This window comes from Centroberyx gerrardi, chromosome 18, assembly GCF_048128805.1.
Source record: "Centroberyx gerrardi isolate f3 chromosome 18, fCenGer3.hap1.cur.20231027, whole genome shotgun sequence".
In the NCBI taxonomy this organism is placed as follows: Eukaryota; Metazoa; Chordata; class Actinopteri; order Beryciformes; family Berycidae; genus Centroberyx; species Centroberyx gerrardi.
Genome location: NC_136014.1, coordinates 7000750 through 7018976, shown reverse-complemented (window position 1 = coordinate 7018976; position 18227 = coordinate 7000750). Strand labels below are relative to the sequence as shown.

General features: G+C 46.2%; 1 protein-coding gene across 1 annotated transcript in view; it reads right to left on the bottom strand.

Moving 5' to 3' along the window:
• Window positions 1-18227, bottom strand: part of sipa1l1 (signal-induced proliferation-associated 1 like 1) — a 31152-nt gene continuing 12925 nt past the window's right edge. Inside the window, exons 8-22 of the mRNA XM_078289847.1 lie at window positions 17187-17766; window positions 14807-14905; window positions 13964-14139; window positions 13361-13648; window positions 12312-12461; window positions 11240-11370; window positions 8084-8181; window positions 6530-7017; window positions 4947-5141; window positions 4362-4530; window positions 3368-3593; window positions 2623-2793; window positions 2212-2323; window positions 1768-1846; window positions 1-325 (exon numbers count right to left, since the gene is read on the bottom strand). Of these exons, the coding sequence (XP_078145973.1) occupies window positions 182-325; window positions 1768-1846; window positions 2212-2323; window positions 2623-2793; window positions 3368-3593; window positions 4362-4530; window positions 4947-5141; window positions 6530-7017; window positions 8084-8181; window positions 11240-11370; window positions 12312-12461; window positions 13361-13648; window positions 13964-14139; window positions 14807-14905; window positions 17187-17766 (3106 nt within the window). The 3' untranslated portion in view covers window positions 1-181. The remainder of the gene's footprint in view (window positions 326-1767; window positions 1847-2211; window positions 2324-2622; window positions 2794-3367; window positions 3594-4361; window positions 4531-4946; window positions 5142-6529; window positions 7018-8083; window positions 8182-11239; window positions 11371-12311; window positions 12462-13360; window positions 13649-13963; window positions 14140-14806; window positions 14906-17186; window positions 17767-18227) is intronic.

The window sequence follows — 18227 nt, the reverse complement described above, 5'->3', positions numbered from 1 at the left end:
TCCGGCAGCTCGGCGATATTTCGCCAAGCAAAATTGGGAACAAATCCTCGCTTTTCATGCGCACAATTTTCTTCTTAGTGTAGGTCCCCCTCCTCCTCCTGCGTCCAGACTTGTGTGTGCTGATGTGTACATTTGTGTTTGTGCGTGCGTGGGTGCGTGCGTGGCTGCGTGCGTGTGCGAGTCAGTTCATGTCGATGGTGTTGAAGACCCACTCGGTGAACTTCTTGAGCTTGGCGGCGGAGGTCTGGGACTCCTCCTGCAGTCTCTGGTTGTCCTCCCACAGCCTCTTGATCTGCGCCTGGAGCCGCACCTTCTCTTCTCGCTCCTGCGGAAGATGAAAAAAGGTTGAATAGTGCGTTCAGAAAATAAACCATATACAACAGAAACAACTCAGAGACACACGGCTGGCTTCAGAAATGTAATCCATGTCCTATCCATGGCATTATTGCGAGGAAAAGTGGGATGAGTGTTGTTCATCATTGCTCTTTAAGGACGATGTTAGCATGTGTTACGCTCGATATCCACTTCATTAGGTAAACAGTGAGTCACATATAAATAGAGCTTGAGTATAAAGCATGCAGACAGGGTCGAGAGGTTCAGTTACTGTACAACTAAATGTTAGAATTGGCAAGACACATTTTAAGCAACTTTCATATGATTGTTGGTGCCAGACACACAGGCTCCAGCATTTCAGAAGCCGACCTCCAACCACCAGTCAGCGGCAGCCCTGTGGGTGAAAACTCCTTGTTGATGAGAGAGGTCAGAGGATAATAGCTAGACTTGTTCAAGCCAACAGGCGGGACGCAAGTTTGCAAATAACAGCTTAGTACAACAGTGCTGTGCAGAAGGGCATCTCAGAATTTACAACCTTGAAGTGGATGGGCTACAGCGGCAGAAGGCCATGTGGGCTTCCACTCCTATCAGCCATGAGCAAGATGATGAAGAACTCTGGAAGCTAGACCTACACCTGCTAGCTAGGTGTACCTAATGAAAAGGATATTGAGTGTATTCCTGTTGGCTGAGAGTAGGCAGAACAAACACCTGTGTGTTTGATTGATACATTAATTTTCCGCTTTTGCTTTGCAACAAACGACACATCTCAAACAAGCCGCGTGTCTCGGCAAGTTGTTTTTTGAAGCTGTCGGGAACACAATGGGTGTAACCGGAGTGTGGAAACCACACAGAGTGGAGACAAGGAGTGTAATGTGTGTATGGGGAAAATCATTAGTGTTTAGTTTAGTGTTCATTAGTGCAAACCCATGTTGGCAATAAGCTAGAAGCAAAATTACACCTGCGCTATCCTTCCAGGTGATGCGGAGTAAAAATAATAGCTGGAGTGATTGCAGCAAAGCCTGAGTCAGCAGCTGACAACAATAAGCAGCAGAGCAGAACTAGAACAACAGCAGTGGCACTAAACTGCTGACTTTATATTTTCTAAGGAACACAAAACAATTTGGGCTGGGTTTTTTTTTAAAAATTTTTTATACAGCTTACGCCCCCCGCTTCCCACTTATCCACTGTATGCAAATCAACCCAGGCCTTTCAGTTTTCATCCCTACTGGCACCTGAACAGAAAAGAGGATGCAGAAAATAATTCTTTAGCAAAGCACGGAGTGGAGGTGGCATTTACAGAGACAAAACATTTTGATACACCAAAAGGAAAATCGCCTGGAGCTCTATGCATGTACAGTATTTATGTGTGTGTATGTATATGACTGTGAATGTGTGTTTCTGTGTGTATGTTTGTGTGTTGTGTGCGTCTCCCACCTTCTTCAGATCCTCCTGGAGCATCTTTACCATAGCTTCCAGCTTAGTGACCTTCCTCTCCAGCCCTATGTGACCCTCACTGGGCAAAGGAAACAGATGAAGACCATTAGTAGCCGTCAGTGTTAGGGAGTGGTTCACTATATGTAACTTTATGATGTGTGACCCCCCAGTGGGAATAAAAGCCCTATCCCTGGTAGGGTTAGTGTCATGCTCGACCCACTGAGCTAGACAGGAGCTACACAGTGATAGTTTGATTAAATTCACTTCAAATCTTTGTTTTTTTTATCAGTAGTAAACTACTTGTAGCTGTATTGTCTGGGTAGTAAACTACATATTTTCCTTTAAAAAGGAAAACAGTAAGCCTCTCTTTTCTCTCTCATATTTCTACCTCAGCTTTTGTCCCATTTTTTCAATTGTTTCTGTATGTGTGTGTGTGTGTGTTACCTAGATGAGGGTCTGGACGGTGGAGCAGGCTGCAGCTCTATGTGGGGCTGCTGGGGACTGGAGGCACCGCTGCTTCGGTGGTTTGAATCCCCAAATACGAAGCCTCTCTGGACTGAATAGAGAGAGAAAAAGACAGAGGTGAAAACAATTTAAAACTAAAATGGAAAAAGTGACAGTACATTGAACAAGAGATCTTTGTTTATGTGTGTGTGCATGTTAGAAGGGCTTTTTAGGGCTCGGGTTAAAGCTGGGCATTTAAGGTTTATGGCATTACAATCTTAGTGAAATGACCCCACATGTATACTGATACAAATATGTGTGTGTTCTTGCAAGATCAAAGAAAGGTCAAAGGTGACAAAGCACTTAGAAGGAAAGAACTGTGGGTGAGTGTATTTAAGTGTGGCTGTGTGTGTGTGTGTGTGTTTCTCTCACTCTCAAAGGTGTTGGCCACATCCACCAGGTGTGTCCAGTCCAGGGGGCTGTCCCTTTCTGCAGGTGGGAGGGGCATAAGCTCCTGAGGGAGGGGTCCGCGGTGACGCTCCACCAGCTCCACCAATGACGTATCAGACGCAGACAGGTCGCCTAGAAACAGACAGAATGGCGATTTAGAGAGTTCCATAAAGGGAAAATGTACATACTATTTCCATGAGCCCACGCCCCCATCAGTGAACATATTGACATGAAGACACACATTTCCTATTAAATACTAGATTTCTATACTCACATACTCCTTCAGCTTTTAGTTCAAAAGACACTGATTTCCTATTTTATCTACTCAAACATATTTTCAATCAAAAGGGGGCAGCAGATACACAGCCATGGCTTCAAGCAGCAGCAGATCTGTCACACACACCCATACACACACATGTTCATGCAAGCAGACACCTCCAGTTCGATTCTCTCAGTAAGGCAGTCACTGAGAGTGTTATCATCAACCATAAGCCAGATGTCTTAGCCTGGATGTGTAAACCATGTCCTACACTTTTAACCATGACTAAGTTGTTGTCTCCAACCTATTAGGAAACAATTGTAATTGGATGCTATACACTCTATTTACATTTTCAAGTGACTGAAAGTAAAGTGAACGGAGCCCAGCTGTGGAATACAGTTCTACAATAAAATACCTACACCCCTCTCCCACCCTCCACCCTCTTACCGTGCAACTTGACACCCAGCTTGTAGGAGGGCCGCCGGAGGGGCACGCCGCGGGTGGTGGGCGAGCGCGGCACGGTGGAGCAGCTGAAGAGAACGTCGGAGCCGAGCGCCGGTTCGGCCACCGAGTCGCTCAGGGGAGGGAGCCGCTGGCCGCGGTAGATGCTCTCGTCCGACAGGGTGCGATGCAGCGAGCGGCGGCGGCTGGGAGGCTGGCCTCCCAGAGATGACTGGGAGGGGGGGCAGGCGGACGAATGGGAGAAGAGAGTTGATGAGGGATGAGTGTTATTGTCATATTGTCATTTATCAGTACACAGGATCGGATGTAACTATCCCTTGTGCTATTTGGGTGAGCACTGTGTAGAAACCTGGGATGTGAATTTGCCTAGGTATGGCAAAGTCTCTGCACCTAATATCATTTCCTACCAAAACTTCAAAACCCACTTATATTGACCACATTTCTGGGGACAAAGTGGAGCAATGGCTGATGACTGACAAGATATGATAAATTATTAGAACTAGATCACCAAACTACAGTATCTTGCACAAGTACACAGCTTAGAGGTAACACTGAAGAACAGATTTCTGGCCATTTTTGCTGGATCATTGCTCTCCAATATAATGAGAAAAACTACAAGATCAAATTTGGACTTACTTAGGCTAAGGTGAACCAAGTGACACCCATAGAAACCTGACTTGGAAGAAGAGGTGGGTGAGAGTAGTAATCTTATTGTGGTTATCAAGTGGGAACTCCTATCAAAGAGGGGTATCAGTGATGACCCGATTGAGAATTGATGCAACTATCCCAATGATGGCAACCTGTCAGTAATCACTTTTTCTCATCAGTAAGACTCAAGAACACAAGCGATGTAGAAGCCTAGGTAGCAGCATTTCCATGTCATTGTGTTTATTTCGTTTTAGGGTGACATTTCCCTATTAATGTCTCTAATAAGAGGCAGTTTCAGTATTAAGATTCACAAGCATGTTAGCAGCAGTACCTTGTCCTTGTGTCTGCGTGGTGGTGGGGGGCTGTCGGGGGCATTGTGCCTCTTCATGTCCTCCTCCATGGTGGACTTGGCATGGGGCTGGGGGGAGTGCATGTCCCGTAGAGAGGGCCTGGCCGCTGGGGTTGGAACACCCTCCACTCCACTCTCTCCTGGAGACTTCCTAACAAACACACACGCACACACACACACCCAGCCTGAAGTTAGCTAACCACAGCCCTGTGATGAATGAGCACTACCTACATGTTGTCACTACATTCTACAGAGAGACTTTTGACATGGGAACTGATGGCTGAATGAAAGAACTGGAGCCATTCAGCTTAAACAGCAGTGCCTTTCATTGGGATATTGCATACTGCTACTGCATCACTGTTATTCAGTGTAATATTCTCTTTTGCCACAAGAGGGTAATCAAGTAGTATGCTTATTATGTTCTCTAAAAAGACAACAGAGAGGTAGATAGTGCTGCGGTTAGAGAAGCCAAGAAGACAGAAAAAATAGACTAGAGACTGTTGGACTTGAGATTATAATAAAAGACCTTTTGCATTCTTTCCTAGTTTTCTTCTCCTCCAGACTTACTTGCGTGTGTCTCCAAAGTCCACAGAGTTGATGGTGGAGCCGGGCTTCCTCCAGCCAATCAGGTACTTGGACTGAGCTCCCTGGCGCGGGTAGAAGCTCTTGGGCCCGGGGGACACCGAAGACTGGGAGGAAGGGGAGGTGGCTGAGGAGGAGGAGGACTCCTCTCTGGGGGAGCTGTGGCCCGAGTGCCTGGAGCTGAGGGACGGAGGAGATGGAGGGAGGAGAGGGGGGAAGAGGATGTGAGGGGTTAATCCTGGTGGTAATGATGAGACGTCTGAAACCATTTTAAGGCAAAATATGTTCCTCCGCGGACGTAATGCAAAGTTAAATCAGTGATAGAAACAATTTTTTGGGGCCCTGACCTTTACATTGTTTAGAGTTTTTCATCCCCTTAAGAAATTAGCTTTGGTCTTGGGCCCAGGATTAATATAAAACATACTAATGTAATGTTCATGTCATGTGTGGACCCACCAGAAATTGGCCATCAACCAATCCCAACCCATAGTTTAGAAAACACAGAATCAGACTGCAAGGCATTGTCCTAAAATTCACATTTACTATGATGTGTATAAAAGTTAAGGTAAAATTTGGACACTGGTTTTGTTAAAGGCAATGGTCAGATGTTAGTCAAATAACCAGTCCATTATTGTGGAGAGATAAAAAAGTACATAGATTTACAAACAGACATTTTATCCTAGCAGACTTTTTGATGAACTGTGCAGACTGGAGGAAAACAAGATTTCCAGGGTGGAAGGGAATTGTGGCCTAGATGAACTTGCCCCCACCACGTCTCTGACAGAACACAAATATAGCTTTAATGTCTGACAGACTTGATGTCCAGGTCTTGGACTGTATCTATCTGAAGGGATGAGGTGAGACTCGCTGAAACAGGGGGGAGGACTAGGGCTCCAGACACCCACTCAGCTATGAAAAGTTGGACACGTGTTCCACATTTCCTGAAAAGACCGGGAAAAGCATAATGTGGAAAGATAAGGGGGAGTAAAGATTAGTTCTCCTGTGGCTGGTTTCCAGGAAAGCCTTGTTGACAGGGAGGTGGCCTGTCATATGTTTCTCTTGGCCAAAGAAATTCTGGGTTGAATAATGGGATTTGGAAACATGTTGGAGACGCCACGCAAAAACTGGGTTGATGCATGACGAAGTGGATGAGGTCAGATTTGGAGAATAGAGATTTGTTGAAGCTGTTTTGACATTAAAATAACAATACAAAGGATAATACTGTACATTATCAGTCTGTGTGTACATGTCTAAATCCCCTGTTTGCATGGAATTGGCTTTTCAGTGATGTTGTAGATGTTTACCATTAGCTGTGGGCGAGGCTAGAGGCGAGGTGGTTGTGGCTACAGTATCAAGGTGAGGCTAGTGGCCACAGAGCAGGGCAGTCACAGAAACAACAACAATGGCAGAAAGCAGTAAGAAAATGACATACAGCGAAGCTACACATGCAGCAGCCAAAGCCCATTCAAAAACACTCATTTTCTCTCTGTCACACACACATAATACTTCGATATCAGCACAAATGCATACACACACACATGCATACAAACAAGGCCATACAGACAGACCTGGAGTGTGATCCGGCATCACTCAGACTGTAGGTGCTGCTGTCCCTAACCAGGAGGTGAGTAGGTGGGCTCCGTCCCGTGCTGTCCAGGCTCCTTTCCCCCGGAGGTCCCGGGGACTCGGCAGCGGCGGGTGACCTCTCCAGCATCCTGCGGCCTCCCTCGGTGGGGCTGTGCCAGGGGGACGACACCCGCTCCCTGCTCTCCCTGCCTCCACTGGGCGCCAGCAGGGAGCTGGAGCTGCCGTGGTGGGAGTGGGGGTGGGCGTGGTGAGAAGCTCCGTAAGAGCTGGTGTCGATGCCGCTGTCGGCCGAGGCCCCCTGCAGGTAGCCCCCTCCTCCCAGACCGTTGGGCTCCGCTTCGCCCTGGTCTCCGCTGGAGCCGCCGCCGGCGCCCAGCTCGTACCACTTGTCGCTGTCGCTGTGGCCCCCGCTGGAGGCCGTGCTGGATAAAGTGTTACTGCTGGAGTGACCGGAGTAAGGCCCATCCGACTGCCACCGCAGACAGAGAGAAGAGGAGAGAGGGAGGAGTTAGACCTGAGGGAAAAACACTGACTTTTTGGCAAATAGGCTCCACAGTATATGAGTGAGAGGATTGGCAGCTATTTTACCTATGTGTTTTGTATTGTTGTATTTAGTGTACTAGGATGCTACATACATTGTGTTAAATCATTACAATACATCATGGTAAACTACATAAATGAAACTGCTACCAACCTCATCACACAACAGTAAGTTGATCAAGGAGCTTAATTGCCAAAAACTGTGTGTATTCCTTTAACTTGGGGTTACTAGACCAGGGCCTGAACACAGTATAGTGCAACAAAAAAAAGTACAAAAAAACAATCACATTTGCCAAATTAGATGGCCAGAGGGTATATGAAAAACTAATAAAAATCAATTATGGGTACCATATAAACAGATTTTTACAAGGAAGGCCTTGCCAACATTCCTTGGATCATATAGGTCACTAAGTTTCAGAGGGAAAAAAATCCATCAACTGGATAGCATTCAGTAGAGCGCATACCTCCACCGATGTTATGCAATTGTCAAGATATGCCAGTTCCACATGTTGGATTTTCACTGGGCCAATAATACTGGGCCAATAATGGAGGGTTTGCCTCCATTCCTCTGTCTTCCTCTGTCTGCTGATAGGCCACAAAGTTTCATGGTGTTACGTCAATCCGTACAGAAGATATATGCCTTTTTATGAGAAGCCGCGGCCACTGTCACGCCCCCGTGGCCAATTGGTGTGAATAGTTAATCAGTTCTTCCATGCCCAATGACCAAACTTTCCAGTTTCATGCAAATCTGTTCATAACTTTTGGAGTTATCCTGCTAGCAGACAAACAGACGGAATGGGGCGAAAACATAACCCCCGTCCAACTCCGTTGGCGGAGGTAATAAAAAAGTAACAGCGATGGCTGTTAGGTAAGTGGTAAGTGACGAAACACGGGGTGCCCAAATGCAACTGCAGATTACTTAGAACTTTGTCTCTGGAGTCTGGTGGAACCCAGTGGTAGAAATAGGCGGGCTGTAAGGGGGTGTAAAGCCTGACCTGGCTGCCCTTCTTGGGGGACAGGTGGATGACCTGCTCCTGCCTCTGGATGCGGGGAGCTCCAGAGTAGCCTGCGCCAGACTTGGAGACTGGGGCTTCTGAAACAAACACAAATACAGACGACTCGGGTTGGTGACAAACACACACACAAACCCTGAGGTACAAACAGACAATATTACAATATTTAACAAAGGAGTTGTTCCCCACTCTGCTCATTTGTGTGTGTTTTGCTACTACAGTAGTCATGCTTCTAAGGAGGCTGACAACTCTGACATCGTTTTCATTCTGCCTCTGTCGAGTCCGTGAACAAAAACCCAGATCACTTGTCATCAAAAACAACGCGCATCAAACGGAAATTTGTCCCCAGACGGTCCCTGCTGGCTCGGTTTGTTCTGGGCAAGCTGTGCCGCGTGAGAGAAAGTGTTTGTGTGTGTGTGTGCGTGTGTGTCTGAATCAAAACTCAGGGTAGAAATGCGACTGTTGTGTAATTGTCTAGATGTTATGCAACAAGACATACAGCACAGCAGACAGAGCAGGCAGTTAATGACCAGAGCATCATGGGAGAGGTATGAGAGGGAGGGAGAGAGAGAGAGAGAGAGAGAGAGAGAGAGAGAGAGAGAGAGATGGCAAAAAGAGGTGTCATAACATCTGCCTGAGGTGAATGCAGTAATGTAGTGGAGAAAATCCCACCATATTTCACTTAGCATGGCTTCATTACTCTGCATCCTCCTCTCTGTATACACACACACCCACTGGGCTTTCTGCACTAATTAGGGTGGTTTGTGTGTGTGTGTGTGTGTGTGTGTGGCTGTGTGAAGGTGTGCATGTGCATGTGTGTATGCGTGTGCGCGTTCAAATTTGTGTGCCTATGCCTGCATGTACAGTATGTGTGTGCTTATGCATTGCTATGTGTCTATGCATGATTGTGAGTGTGATATTTCATTTTGTTATAGATATGCGTCTGTGTGTATGAAAGTGATCTATACTAATAGGCAATATGATGATTTGGTGGCACACAACTCTGTCTGTGGTTGCATGCTGGTGGTATGTATATCCTGATATTTCATGACATGTTATTCTTCAACTTTTCCTTTACTTCAAAGGATTCAAAACATTTCTGAAATATCTCACTTTCCAATCAGGGATACTCGCAAAATCCCAAAACTTTTAAGCACATGAGAATATGAGAAATTCAGGCTTATGCTTAATGCTTCAACTGATTTGATTAAATTAAATCTTTCCAATTTGACTAATACTCATGGAAGCCTCAAGTGGCCTCAAGTGGAATTTGCATTTTATGTGTCCACTGTTTGGTGTTTTTTCGGCTGTAAAAAAAAACAATCTACCTAGCAGAATGTTGTTATGCAATTGTAGTAAAGTCATGTCAACTAGCCATTCTCTGCATCCCACCACCCAACATAAATGAACCACCGGCCTGCCACATTTCATGATACACACAAGGAAAAGAAGCGAGCGGGGAAGGATGTGCCCGATGTTGGACACAACATGCATACTTCCCTCTTCACCATATTGTCCCTGTCCTGCAGTCCAAATCCTTTTAGACCAAAACCATGTAGAGACAGGCTAAGTTAAGGCCTGGACACTGTCTGCTGTCCTGCCCGCTTGTGTGCGACAGAGACTGAGAGGAAAAGAGCGAAGAGGGAGAGAAAGAGCGGGCTGCCCTCTGCGTGACTCGTGTTATTTCTGGATGAAGGATGGCCACATCATCATTGTCAGAGACTAAGGGGTCAAGGGGTAAAAATAGGGGAGAGAGAGAGAGCGAGAGAGAGACAGAGAGACAGAGCCCTAAACCACAGAGACGGCAGACTGGCCCTGCTTAGGGCCGGACACTTGGCTGACTTAAAGCCGGAGCTGGCCCGGCTTGCATCGTTCCACCCTGACCATCAAGTCTTGAGTGCTTTGGACGACCACGAAATGAGCGGCTAAGGCCTTCTCCCTGTGATTGCGGCGGTCCAGAACAGGTTGAAGACACGGCTGAAAGCAGGCTGGACAACAATAAACCAAAGCAACATCCTGCTGGGAACGAGAGGAGCGGCAGAGGAGCGTGTAAGTCTCCGTGGCTTTTGGAGACCGAGCTGGGAAAAAAAACCAAAGACAAAAAAAACACAACAGCTCCACACACCAGCGCATGGGAGAATAGTGTCGCGTAAATGAAAGGAAATGTGCAAGAGAATAAAAAGGTGAATGAGATGAGACAAACAGGAGGGGAGGGGAGGGGCGGGGGGTGTTGAGTCATGATATTCTCCGACCTTGAGGCGTGAGGAACGGGCTGGAGGGAGGAAGGGAAGGAAAGGCGCACAAAGAGTCGGTTACACAACCGCACCGGCAGGAAAGAAAGGCATTTCTCCTCTTTCTCGTTTTCTGAATTAAACCTTGGAGAAGCGGAAGGAGAGGGAAGAGTGAGAGGGGGAGGAGGAACAGAACAGAGAAGAGAATCCACCGTTTTCTTTAATTGGCTTCACCTCTCGAGCGCCTTGCTTTTCTCTCTGTGAATCACCCTCTTTTCTCCTTTTCTGTGTTTGCCTTATTCTCTCTCAACCTTTTTGTCTGTTTGCAGAAACATATTAAGACCTTCCTCGTGAGGCAGTGCACTGCACAGCTAGTTGAGGAGGAGGAGGAGGAGGAGGAGGAGGGAGGAGGGAGGAGGAAGAGCAGTGCTGCTCAGAGTCAGTGTGGCTGCTGTCAAGAGCCCAGCAGCTCAGCACCGGAAGGAGCTGCCGTAAACAACTGTCACTGGCAGAGAGGAGGCACAAACACACACTCTCTTTCTCTCTCTCTCTCACACACACACTTCCCGAATACCTGTCTTCTCAAAACACTCAGCAATATGGATGAAAAGGTATTTCTTCCCTGCTCCGTCTCTCCCTCCCTCTCTGTGCAGTGTGTAGGAGTGAACTCCCCTCCCTCATAAACACACACACACAGTTTCAAGGCTCAAAGAACCACAGATTGATGTGTATGAAACAGGCAGGACTACACACACAGTAACAGTTACACTGCAGAACACCCATCAGTTTACTGTATTTACCCACAATGCCTCCAAATGCAATTACCATCCTCCTTGAATCTCTCCACTATATGTTATTTGATATATATACACAATTATAAAACATGTTCACAATGGCCTATATTCACCTGTTGACCCTCGTTCGACTCCGCCCCCTTCCTCCATTCTCGACCAATTGGGAGTGGACTTGCCGCTTGACCCGCCTTCTCCAACCACCTGTCTCTCCGAGGACATGGGAGAGTGGCGGCTGCCTGCAAATCTGCACACACACACACACACACACACACACACACACACACACACACACACACACACACACACACACACACACACACACACAATCAAAGCGGTTCTGTTTTTGCATCAGCTCAACATGTGTTTACCATTGATTAAGAATCCAGAGTTAGAAATAACAGAATAACAGAGTTTGTTTGGAACACAATACATTTTTCCACAGGCTGTACTGGGTGGGAGTCATTATAAAGAAGTTCTCATAAGTGTGTACACATGCAGACACACACACCACACACTATCCCCTTTCCTCTACCACACTTTAGACACACAAACACCCTTTGGCACACACTATCTATGTTTCCATTTAACTGTCAGGTGAATTTTTTGAAATGTCGCAAAAACTTCAATGCAAATTTGGGGTGTTTCCATCAGCTGGGTTGAAGCAAATAAATTGGCTTCCAGAGGAACAAGAGAAAACAAACGACCAGACAAATGGAAAGAGTCTGTCAAGAACTGATTGGTGTTGGGCAAGTTGTTATTGTTCTTTGGTGTCAGCTAATGATGGCCATATTTCATGCTGTGTGAACATGAAAACAGAGTAATGTACTTAGCAACATTCCAGTGCATCAACCCACGACTATACAACTATGATGCGGCCTGTTGGGAGCAACAGTGATTACATTACTGGGATGACTTGCTGGACAGAGATTTTACAGATAAACAGCCACTCGCCATTATTTATTTAACAAATGCATTTCCAACTAATGACCATAAAACCACAATGGGCGCCTTATATATGGGCCGATATTTGACAGCAAACCTCCTGCATTTTTTATGCAACAAATTTGCTGTTTCCATTCAGCTTTTCTAATGCAATACATCATAATTTGCATGAAAATACTTAAATGAAGCCCAGCTGCACACACACACAAACACACACAGTTCCTATCCTCTCCTCTTCCTTACTGTTCGGGCATGGACTTCTGTCTCCAGTGGGCGGAGCCTGCGGAGGTGTCGCTGGAGCAGGACAGGTTGCTGGGAGAGCTGCGGTTGTGAGGGGAGCGACCCAACGCCAGGGAGGAGGCCAGGCTATAGCTCTCACTGCCTGGGGACATCCTGGTGTACACACACACACACACACACACACACACACACACACACACACGGAAACTGGTAAGAATTTGCGAGCAGATGGAAATGGAGGAACTAAACGCAGATGAGATAAACAAAGCAAAGCATTGTAGAAACAAAAAAAGTTCGAAGTTGTTCCTTCAGAGGAAATTCCATTGATCGCTACTTTGTGCCTACAGTTCTCACACAGTCTGCATGAAAAGAAACATCATGAATACTTAAAGTTTCTGCTCCAAAATCCCCTGCAAACCTAACGGCTGCCTACTCCCTGACACACGAGCATGCAGAGAATGGTGAACTATGACGGCAATGATTTTTATTTTTTCTGTTTTGTTTCACTTGAGTGTTGGAGAAAGCTGAGGGGCTGCAAATATTCAATATTTCAGATGAAAAAGCATCTCTCACACAGATTTTAGAAGTGATACCATTTCATCCAAATACACATCCCACCAAAATTATCTTGCAACCTTTTCAATCAATACTCTAAGATGAAACTTTAATGATCCCCATGGGGAAACTGGGTTGTTGCAGCAGCAAACATAGTAGGATACAGCAATAATAGAATATAAACATAAGAACAGAATAAAACAATTGAGGTTACACAAACATGAGCAACCAATTTCAATGCATGCTGTGCAGACTATATGAGCAGTAATTATGGGGCCAGTACCAACCAACCGACAGAGTGACTTACACTAGCTGCTCGTCACAGCTAAAAAGCAAATGACAAAGCAGTATTATTATTACTGTATTTTGTGTAAGGTCGATAAAAGTGATAGATTACTTAATGCCTCTTTAATATATAAAGTAATTTTACATTTCTACTATATATTATCAATGCTATATGTTACTTATCCATAAGTAAACCTCCAAGGCTCCCTTACCTCTTGGTATCCAGGGGCCGACCATCGCTGCTGACACTGCGTGGGATGACGGCGCCCCTCTCCAGCCTCTCGGCGGACAGGGTCTTACCCACCGAGCTGCCCAGGCTGACGGCCCTGTTGGGCGTGTGGGGCTGCGGCGAGGCGGTCAGCGACTGCTGCGGGCTGCTGGACGTCCGCTGCCACTTGTTGTTGTTGCTGCGGAAGGGGAACTTGTACTCGAAGGAGCCCCCCTCGCCGCCGCTGCCCTTGTATTCCACCACGGGCATGCGGTAGAGCTCCGAACAGCCCCTGTGGAGGGGGAGGGATTTAGTTTGGTAAGGGGGGTGTTTTGTGTGTGTGTGTGTGTGTGTGATGGCGATGACCCACATCACTTGGCAGGGGTTAAAAAGGTCTATGAAAGGCTGTGTAATTTCCCCACAGGGTCATTAAACTTTCATCTTATCACATTCTATTGACTTGAATTCCCTAACTAAATCTCTAATCTATAAAGGCTTCTTTTCTGGGTTTTTGAGGTTTTTTTGGACCCGCAAAAAATACTAATTACAAAAAAAAAGACAGAAAAAAGAAATCACATGACACACAACCATCCCCCCTCCCACCCACCTGCGTGGCGTGGCGTCGTCGTGCGGCGGGATGATCGCCACACGCACCGTCACCGAGGTCCTCAGCAGGTCGATCATCTGCTCATGGGTGAGCGTCGCTACGGCGACCTTGCAGATCTCCACCAATCGGCTCCCCTGCCGCAGTCCCGCCTGCCAGGCGTAGCCATAGGGCTCCACCTAGTGGCGCAAGTGTTTCATTGTATTACAGATGCTTTGACATAGCTACTACAACTTCTGGGCCAAATAAAAACCATGTAGATCCATAGTCCAGTCCAACTGTGACTTTTCAAGTTTTTTCAAACAAGGTAACAGTAAATATGTCACCCCCCATGAACGATGCAGTCCCCCTCTGGGCCCCCCAGCCAATCAGAGTGTTTGGAAAATGTCGTGATGCAGTGGTGAGATGCATCATTCTCCCAAATTCTGACAAAATCCAACCAGCATAGCCTGAGATATCATGTGACGGACGGATGGCTGAGGGGAGGGAGTCCAATCCATAGTCCCCCCCCTACTCGCCCCAATAAAATCACATTATTGTAGGCAAAATTATTTGATATGGACAAATTCCCCTGTGTCTTACCACTATTGTTACTCCCATCTCCTGACTACCTTTCCAAAAAAACATCTATCATGTAAAACCTTCTGGTAGAAAAAACCTTCTGGGAGCATTGGAATTAGGAAGGTAGAAAGGGAAGAACAACAAATTTACAGGTAAAACTGAGGCTAACGCAGCACATACTGCACATTCCATCACAATGAATTGGCCCATGATACAGTATATTTACAGAAAAACATACACAAGTTACTTTAAAATACTAAAAAAACAATATATTCAGCCAGTCACCTCGGCCACGATGCCCTCATAGTTGACGTGGAAGCCCAGCTGACCGAGGCCGTTACGACGAAGCGTCATCTCCGATGTCTCACAGCCCTTAGTCAAGAACTGGAGGGAGGGGAAAGACAGAGATGGAGAAAGGATAGAGAGGGTGAACGAAAAGGCGGGAGGGGAGATGAAAAAAGGAGCAAACGAGAATGAAGAGATTGGGGGAAAGAATGTAGGAAAGGGGAGAAATGGAAGGAGTGAGAGGTAGAGAGAAAAACAAAGGTGAACTCATGCAATCATATTTATCTTCCACAAATGTAATGGCTTATATTTTCCACACGTGTAACGCCGTTTATCTCACTGTACTGGTATTCAGTGTCCGAAATTTACTTTTTTCTGTTTGGTGGTCCTACAAACTTCAATGGAGTTTCGACTGACATGGGGGTGAGTACATAATGACATACATTTTTCATACAAATATGTCACCCTAACAGTTTTCAGCGCTATCTTGTGTAGAGAATCAGGTACCGAGTGAAACATTCAATAAAAAAACAAGAGCAAATTTAGATTTTACTGGGATTTTGGTGCTTGGTAGTTGGCAACTTCATATCCTGCTGGTATTTATCAAGTAGTATCGCTTCAATTCATGGTCCAATGATCCAGAGAAATCACATTCATTAGCACCATATTGCTATCATAACTGGGATTATATGGGTTTTTTTTTAATTCAGAGAAAATTAAACTATAAGTTGATTGTTCCAACCTATTTCAATTGAAAATGTATTAGATGTCAGCAAATTACACACAACTTGAAAATCTGTGCATGGAATCAAAAACTGCAGAATGGGGTGTGTGTACATACTGTATGTACTGAATGTTTTGGGTGTATGCTGTTTACTTTCGAAAGGGATAGGAAAATCCCTTCTCTTCATCTCTTCAGCTAAAGTGATCCCTGAGAGCCTTAAGACTATAAATAAAGACAAATTAGGGCTTCAGCATAAGTGGTATACCCCTCACTAAGGGCAAACACACAAACACACACGTGACAGATGACAGAAAGGAAAGCAGGCGTGTCTCTCACGGTGCCACTTTAGCAAAACCTCTATAGAAGCCAAACTTCACAGGAAGCCAGAATAAATCATGCTGCAGACTGGCACCTGGGGTAAAAAAGAAAAAAACAAGACTCTTTTGGAGGGTGTGGTAGGAACTGTTTGGAGACTCTTATGATGCTCTCTGATGTTTTTGAATGTGTGTGCGTGGGAGAGGAAGCGGGAGAGAGTGCAAGAAAGAAACTAAGAGAGAGAGAGCAAGAAAGAAACTAAGAGAGAGAGAGAGAGAGAGAGAGAGAGAGAGAGAAAGAGAGAGAAAGGCCTCAAGTTCCAAAAAGCGAGTGGCCCCAAGGCCATTTCCCTTCCTCTCTCTGGCACTGAGGTAGTCCAAACGATTGAAGATTAACGCCAGATGCATAAAATGCAACATGAAAGTACTGCGCTCCCTGAGCTCTCCAAATAACTGTGTGTCTGTGTGTATAAGTGTGCAAATTTGTTTGTATGCATGTGCATGGGTAAATCAAAGAGGATGGTGGATTTAACCACGGTTTTCAAGCCAGGTTAAATGTATACAGGATAAAAAGATAAAGATAAAAAGATTGCGCACACACACACACACACACACAATTTGAAGGTGGGGAGAGACTGGGGAAATGGATGTATTCAAAAGCATCAATGATTACATAAGAAAACAGCTTTTTTTTCTAACCAGTTACCATGGAAACAGCTAAGGAAGAGCTAGCGCCACTTCAGTGTGTGTGTGTGTGTATGTGTGTGTGTGTGTATGTGTGCGCGCCCGTATGTGTGCAATTAGGAGTCTGTTGTCCAGAGACGTTTCTGAAGCGTCCTCCACGAGCTCAGACCGGTAATGAGACAGCAGCTTTGGCATGTAGACACAACAATACCGTCACCCTAGCAGACTGACAGCAAACAGCACCCAGTAGGAGAGGCTGTGAGAGGGTCAGGGAAATGATCCATTGATTTGGTTTCTTAGAACGTCTCTATTGTGGGTGTTTGTGTATGTTTCTATGCCGAGGTTGATTGGGTCATACCTGGGTGTAAAACAGAGTCTTCCAACAGTCTGGGAAGCTACTTCCATTTAGTCAACTACTTAAAGTCAGAGTATTAGGGAGTCTGGTTTTATTTTAATTGCAGTGCCTGGCAATAAGATCACGCTTGTTGATATTGACCAACTACAGTATCATCCCCTTGATGAGTGAACTGAACCCCAATTGATGGCATTTCCTTTTAAATTGATATGAAAATGTGGTGGATTATTGTGTATCAGTCTTTACACCCATATAAGGTCTTGGTGTGTTTGTGCATGTGTGTGTGTGTGTGTATCCTCTAACCTCCAGCCGCTTGACCACCTCTTTGAAATCTTCAGTGTTATTACTGACACTCCTCAGGGACACGCTCTCTCCCCGCTCGTAGAAGATCCGCATGGAGGCGGGGCTGCTCAGCGTCCAGCCGATCACGTCCTTGGTGGCGCAGTTGAACACCACGGCCTTGGCCTCCTGGTCCAACAGGATGAGGAAGTCGTTGGAGATGGCCAACAGGGCCTCCAGCTCCCCCGCGGTGCCATGGTCCTCGGCGTGGACGGCCCAGGTCACGCCGCCCAGGCTGCGCAGCTCGGCCCCTGAGTACGGACGGCTCTTCTCCTTCTTCTTGTGGGCCAGCGAGATGAAGGGGAACTTGCCGGAGGGGTCGATGGGTGTGCTGGTGGTGTGGCGCTCGGCCAGGTCGCGCAGGTACTCCTGGCGCGTCCGCGTGGCCATGGCGCGGAACTTGTGCGACTTGTGCGCAGCGTTCTCGGCGTTGATGACCTTGGCCAGCAGGAAGTCCCGGAACACGGAGGACTTGGGGAAGGTCACGCCCTCTGGGATAGGAGGGCCGAAGGAGGGCATGTCTTTGGAACGAGTGACCGCCACGCTAGGGAGGGAGGAGAAAAAGGGTAAAGAAAAGAGGGAAAAGGGAAGGAAAGAAAAATAGATGGTCAATAAATCTATTGTGCCAGTATCGGATAACAATTTGGCCAACGCAGGATAGGTGCTTTGTGCAGGCATGACAAATGGTTCCGATTCAGGATCCTGGGGCCTAGATTCAGAGTTTTATTACACAGTAAATCAAGTCATCATGTCAAGTCCAAAGCTTGTACTATTTGTATCATTAACAACTGAAATAAAAAGTGAAAAAAGTGCTGCCAGATTCCGTGACAGAGGAATGGTTTGAGATTTAAAGCCATGCAGTTTGCTCATAGGAACGCAGGGCAAAGACAAAACCTTGGCCTGGTGTATCATATCTCAGGACCAAGAGAAAAACATTTAGAGGGGAAAAACATTGGGAAAGTGGTGAGGGAGGTAGACTTAGTCCCAGTTTCTACCTCTCTCCTC